General features: G+C 36.2%; 1 protein-coding gene across 1 annotated transcript in view; it reads left to right on the top strand.

Moving 5' to 3' along the window:
• cubn (cubilin (intrinsic factor-cobalamin receptor)) overlaps positions 1–7,319 on the top strand; it is an 84,106-nt gene that overhangs the window by 39,485 nt on the left and 37,302 nt on the right. The window contains 3 exon segments of the mRNA XM_035656309.1: positions 892–1,084; positions 4,655–4,852; positions 7,229–7,257. Of these exon segments, the coding sequence (XP_035512202.1) occupies positions 892–1,084; positions 4,655–4,852; positions 7,229–7,257 (420 nt within the window).

Raw genomic sequence — 7,319 nt, 5'->3', positions numbered from 1 at the left:
AGAGCAGTGCTGTTGGATCACTGTCACATCGTTGCACCAGCTACTGTGTAACAGTATATTTTACAAATATAGAGCAAATCGAAAAGCAGCACAGTTGCAGCTGCCAAATGCAAGGAGGACAGCTGGCAAAGAATCTATGACAGTGTGAATGCTTAAATTGAAGGGCTTATAATATCACTGCCCTTTCATTATTAAACAAATAGATCTGACTATAATTACATTTGTGTATTCCATTAAAATGTGTTACAGCATTGTCAGGGAACGCTAAAGGCCTTTGCTGGTCTCTGAACAGTGAGACGACCACTCAGGGTCTTCTCATTGATGTAATATATCCATGAGATCTTCTACAAAGGCTTATGCCATTTTTCAAGATATTTGATTGGTCAGGAAGTGGTGCTTTGGTTTTCTGATCTCTTATCTCAAACATAGCCTGCTCCAGCGCAGGTTAGGTGTGGACTTGGACTGCAGCATAATTATGTTATGATGAGAAGATAAAGATATAAAGATATAAGAAGAGAACAGCTATCACTGAAAACCAAATGTTACTCCTGAATTTACCTGGCTAACCCCAAATCCTGATTCATACTACAGACCTCTGGTACTTAGACAACACAGTTCTACCTGTTGCCAGGGATGGGTGATGACATTTAAAATAAAATCCAAATGCTGTTGTTGGTCTTTGTTACATTTAGCACTAAAAAGGCTTCTCGTCACCAAACTAAGGGTCACTGTACCTGTGTCTTCTTAAAACTTAAAAATGTGATGTGATTTCAAATTCACTGTGTACATGATGTATAAGAGAGGAGAGAGAACAGAGGAGAGAGTCCTGGTCAGAGCCATTGATGTGATAATAATTCATCCATTCTGTCCTTAATCCTTGTTTCTCTCCAGATATTTGACGGCCCCAGTGTTCATTACTACCCCATCGGGACTTTCTGTGGTCTGTCCCTGCCCCCTCCCATAACAAGTTCTGCAAGCAGTGTCACCCTGCAGTTCCAGTCGGATTCAGTGGTGGGTGGACGAGGCTTCCTTGTGGAATGGACTGCTGTCCAGGATTCTGGACCACCACCCACTATCACACCAGGTCAGACAAAAGCATTAGACCCTTTGAGTCCTTTTTCATAAACAGCACAACATATAAAACTTGCATACTAGATACTACTGAACCAGAATTAGAGGCAGATTACAAGGAAGATGGCACAATATGCCTTTAATCGTTGTAAAACTAAAAGTTGATAGATTTATGGGCGCTTCGATCTATTTATCATCATTCATTCATTAATGTATCATACAATTTCTGCCAATGGACATACAGAGGATCAACGGTACAAAATATAATTCAATCAAGTTGATCCATTGATTTGGAAATGTAGTCCATCTCTAACAATCAAATGTACTCTTATAATTTCATGGGTTGTTAAAGGTTGAGTGTGTAATGTTTAGGAGGATCTATTGTCAGAAAGGGAACATAATATTATAATATATATATGTGTATATTTACATATACCTATATATATGTAAATATGCATACGTACATATTCCAAACACCCAGTGCTACCAACAAAACAAAACAACAGTAACATAAAAAACAAACAAAAAAACCCCGCAATAATACACATGCACATACATATACATATACATATACATACGTACACATAAACACATAAGCATTTCACCTCTAAAATGTACCCATTCAGTTGAGTCTACGCTTGTTTTCCTAGGCTCTTCCTCCGTTAATTAGTGTGACTCTAAATTTTGTAAATTTTATTCTATAAATGTCAGTCATGGGCTTAGAGCTCATCCACTTCAACCACCTTCTTTTATACTTTACTTCTTAATTTCTCACTCTCTATGTTATGCATTCCATCTCTGAGATTTCCTTTATTGTTTCTCTCCATCTCTGGACTGATGGGCATACTGGTTTTAGCCAGTTCTTGGTTATTTGCTTCAAGGCTGCTATTCTGAGTATTCTGTATAGGTACTGGTCTGTTTCCTGTGTGAGCCCAATTGGTGATTTTCCCAGAATAATATCTGTTGAGTTACATGTTTTTTCCCAAAAGAAAAACCCATTATATTTCTTGTCACTGAATACCCAACGTATTTCAAAACAGGGCAGGAAAAAAATTGTGCGAATACTTTGTATTTGTCTTACCACATTTTCTCCAACAATCCGCTCTCACCACTGGATTAATTTTTGAAGGAACTTTGGCAGGAATAAAAAATCTTGTGTGTAATTTCCATACAAATTCCCTCCACTCTTCTTTACTCCACTGATCTCCTAATTTTAAAATCAATTTTTGTTAAATGCTATTATTTGTGTCCATGTTTTTTTATGATTGCATGTCTTTACTAGTTTGTTTTTTAATTTTGACAAATAGGTCTGCAAATATTTATAAAAGTTATAAAACTTTGTATTAGTTCATATCTAGTAGCTAAAGACTTACAAGAAATTACAGTATTGTTAATCAGCATTTGTGAATATGTTTTTTAAACCTTTTGATGCCCATTACTGTAGTATATTATCTGTTTTGTTTGGTTGAAATTTAGGGTCCTCTGCCATTACTCAAAAGTAAACCAAGTCATTATTTGTTTTCTGGTTTTTACATATATTTTCCTAACTTGGAAAGTGTTGTCTACCCACCTGTTTAATCCTTTAACTTGAGGTGATCCTCTTAGCTTCTGCTTTTTTTTTTTTTTAATTTTCTCTTTATTTGAAAAAGCAACATTACAAGTACAGTTGCATACAATTTACTACAACATTACGTCTTTTGCTTTTCCCATTTTCCATTTTTAAGTAAACAGAACAGAGTTGAACTAGGGAGCTTACTGACTGATTATCTTAATGACACACACATTATATACACAAAAAAAGGTGAAAGCTGGGGATAAATTGACACTTTGGTGAATAGGCTTGCACTATAGAAATAAGTAACATTCAAGGCTGAGTCAAATAAAGGGATTATGTTATCCTTCAATACAGATGCAGTTAAATGAAGTCTGATCGGACAGGTTTTACATACTCCATCCATTTAGTCCAGATCTGATAGAACTTTTCTGTTTGCACTTTAAGAGAAAATGGCAGTTTTTCCATAATGTATATACCATAAACAACATCAATCCATTCCTCAATGGTGGGTGGTTCTACCCTTAACCATTTTTTTGTTATTGTTTTTTGCTTGCTGTCAGTAGTATACAAAGTAATTTTTTGTCGTTAGTTTTTCAATTGTCAAAATTTCAGCCAGATATATCGTTTCCCACTGGAAAGGGATCTTGGTGCCAAATATATTGTTTATTTATGTATGTATCTCTTTCCAGTAGGTGTGTATGACCTTACAATTCCAGGAAATTTGGAAGTCATTGGCTTCTGTAGAACCGCAGGATCTCCAACAGGCATCCCCTAAACCCTGATGTCGTTTTTGTGTTGGCGTGACAAAAAATCTCATAACACTTTTCCAACCAAACTCTCGCCACGTATTTGACCCTGTTGAGATCAACTATAGCTGGCATGTTTTCTCCCAACTTTCCATAGGAATTATTACACTTGCTTCTTTTTCCCACTTTTTCTTTATGTATTCTGTGTTCTCTTGTTTGGACTGTTGGACGCCATTGCATAGTCTAGATATTATTTTGGTGCAAATTCTTGTCTCAAAGAATGATAAGAACACCTGCAGGAATTTGGGTCCACTTTTCACAGAAGCCTCTTTCAGGTTCTGGTTAAAATAATGCCTAACTTGCAAGTATCTATAAAAATCATCTTTTCCCAGACCATGTTTTTTCTGTAGATCTTCAAACTTCTGAAATCCCCCCTTGAGGGTAAATTAATAATAGGTAGTTAACCCCTTAGAGGACCAGGTCTTAAATCTACCATCACTTTTATTGGGTGCAAAATCTGAGTCATAGGCACCTCAGGAGTTTGGATGAATCGCCCAGTCTGCAGAGTTTGGCTGTTTCCTGCCAGGACTTCAAAAGAACAGCAAGCATAGGATAATCTGAGACCATCAGTTCACCCTGTAGTTTATTATCTGCCAATAGGGCTGTTATTGGAATATCTTCTACCATCGTGCCTTCTATGTCTTTCCATCCTGCCGAGTATGTTGGTGAGCATAGACAAGCCAATGGGTTCAGCTGAGCTGCATAGTAGTATTCCTGGAGACAGGGAAGGCCCAATCCACCTTCTTCTTTTCTTAATTGCAAGGTTTTATATTTTACTCTAGCCCTTTTCCCTTGCCATATGTATCTTGATATTGACCTGTCCCAAATTAAAAATGGTTTTGGTTTCCACAGGCAGGCATTGAAAAAAAATAAAGTAATCATGGAAGGATATTCATCCTAATTGACTCAATCCTGGAACTCAAACTCAGAAAAGGGATCAGGGATAATTCCCTCTGTGTCTCTGGTGTTTCCAGCGGATCCTATAGAGAGCTTCTACTGATGGCATATGTGACCAGAGAAGGAGAGCAAAAAACAAAACAAATAAACAGAAAGACTAAAAGTACTAGAGAGCGCAGTACCGAGGTGACTGTCCGTGACACCATCTTGTTATCAATGTGTGTATTCCATTGGCCTCAGTGATGGACAGGCACATCCCTGACTGTCATACTTTTTTTGGCATCGCATGAATGAATGAAATGTTTTTTTTTTCTGTGTACATCAGGTGCATGTGGTGGAGTGCTAATGACAGGAGAGAACCCCAGCTTCCTCTATTCTCCTGGCTGGCCTGAAAACTACCCTCATAACCAGGAGTGTACATGGTTGATACGTTCTCCAGACTCAACTGTAGAGTTTAACCTCTTGTTTCTGGACATGGAGGACTACCCCACCTGCTACTTTGACAGCCTTGTCATCAGAGATGGTAAGCCATAAAACCCAGCAGGTTTAAAGACAGTTAAAATAACAAAACTTTTTGCACTCAGGTAGCTGTTGATGTGGTATTTAGTGTCATTTCGAATTTTGTCCAAATATGTTTTTTCACTACTCCTCTTCCTTTAAGCAATCAGAATGAAATTGGTTACACAACATTTATGGACCAATCCTAAAAAAACATTTTGGCGGGATTTCTGATGTTTCATATAGATTTGAAATTATACATTTTAAACCTGTGCCTTAAAGTTACATTTTAAATTAAAGCTGCAAGCAGCATTGGGCGGGACCTCGCCATCAACCTTAGTCGGGGCCGACTTCCTGTGGGGTTTGGGGCATGGGTCCAAGAGGCTTTTTTGTACGTCTCGGCACCTTACACGTGCCTACCGAGTTTCATACATATCGGTGAAACGTGGCGCCGGGGCTGCTTTGTTGAAATACTGTAGGGGGCGCTACAAACACGACAAACACGATTTTTGGTATGTGAGCTACAGGCACCAGTCTACACGTGTCCTGTGAATTTCATATTCATAACTATTACGGTCTCCGCAGAGTGATTTACCCTGCCACCAGAGCGCCACCCAGTCCTTTTTAAATGAACCTTAACATGAAATGCTCGATTTCTTGTTTTGACGAAAAATCTACAGGAAAGTGCATACATTTTATAACGTGCTTATTTTTTTGAAATATCCATATTTTCCAAATTTAAGTTAATTGATTAATTTAATTTATTATCACCATAAAAAGTTTCGTGTGAATTGCATAGGAGTAACAACGAAAAAAAAAGTAGTTTTATGGGGACCATTTTCAGGCGTCTAGCAAAAAAAATTATAGGCGGAAATGGGCATGGCCTATATGGGGGAGATTGCAGCTCCATTCACTGACGTGTGGATATAAGGTTTCTTGAATGGTGCGACAAAAACAGGGTGCAGGAGTTATTAGGCTAAACGCACTTTTCTAATAGTAGCGCCACTTAGTTGGCGACCCGAAAGCGACGCATAGAATATGCTAAAATTCAATTAACTTGCTTATCTCAAAATTCTTTGTTTTATGTTGCATATGCTACCAAAAATTGACACAGACATTTTATTGGATTCAAATATGTTTTCACATTGTTTCAAAATGAAGGAATATTATATCATATTATATATACAGATAGCCCCAACATAACTTCATTTATTTAAACCTTTTCACACATAGCTTTTGCAGGCATTTTTGATTTGGTCAGCAACATTCAAACATTAAAATGAAATCTTAAATTAAATTGTACTCAGCTTTTATGTTTTTCATTCCATTGAGATTAAAAAACTCTTACTCACATTCTTAGGTTCTAGTTTTTTGCTTTCCTCAATCAGCCAATATCTGATAAGGCCCCCTCTCACTCCAAGCTTTGAACCTTTCAGGGTTTCATGCACAATTCTGCACATATTCTTCCCTGTTATTTTAAAACACAAACAATTAAACAAAAACATGATTTTGAGTGAAGATTTATTCACTTTCACTCTACACAACAAATGGATTTTATGATATTACATATGATTCTGAAATTTACATGTTTTAACCTGTGGCCTTTAAGTTCAATTTTACAAAACAACTCAATAAATTAAAATTTGACTTAAGCTACTATAACTTAAACATTTTAATGGGGGTTTGTTATGATAAGATAAGATAAGATATTCCTTTAATAGGCTCCACAATGGGGAAATTCCAATCTTACAGCAGGCCAAAGTGGATAGAGAAAAAAAAACAGTATAAAGACAGTATAAGAACAGTATGAAAAAATAAATATAATATAATATAAACACTGTACAAGAGAAAAAAAAACAGTAAAAAACCACAACGATAACACAATTAACACAAAATACTAGCAACTATTGCATTTTGTTATAGGTAGGTCGCTGAGTAGTTACTACCCACAGTATGGCTGGTGCGGTTTGTAAAGCGGCTCACAATTTTGTCACATTTAGGCTTCAAACAAAATGTTTTAAAAAACTTGGTATGAAATTTTTGAGGGTCACTTTTTTGCACATTTACATTTATTTGGCCAACTTAGAGATATTTTAAATAGTTAAATCCAAAATATAAATGTTACACTAAATGTTAAATCTAAATGCTAAAATCTAAATCTTAAATTTAAATCTAAATCTAAATCTAAATCTTAAAATCTAAATGTTAAATTTAAATCTAAATCTAAATGTTCAATCTAAATGTTAAATTAAATTCTAAAATCGAAATGTTTAAATCGAAATGTTTAAATCTAAATCTAAATGTTAATCGAAAATCTAAAATCGAAATGTTAAATCGAAATGTTTAAATCGAAAATAAATTCTAACAATTCCACTTCTGTTTGCTTTGGTGTGTTTCACAGGTGCAAGCAGTCTATCGCCCGTGCTGGGCTAATGTGGTAGGTTGGTCGGGAACCTGCCAGGCTCTTTTCCACTCAACAGGAGGAATCTTTG

This window comes from Morone saxatilis, unplaced genomic scaffold (genome assembly GCF_004916995.1).
Source record: "Morone saxatilis isolate NCDOM2014 unplaced genomic scaffold, NCSU_SB_2.0 Contig0, whole genome shotgun sequence".
Lineage (NCBI taxonomy): Eukaryota > Metazoa > Chordata > Actinopteri > Moronidae > Morone > Morone saxatilis.
Note: the sequence above shows the minus strand (reverse complement) of the source record. Positions and strands in the feature narration are given on the sequence as shown.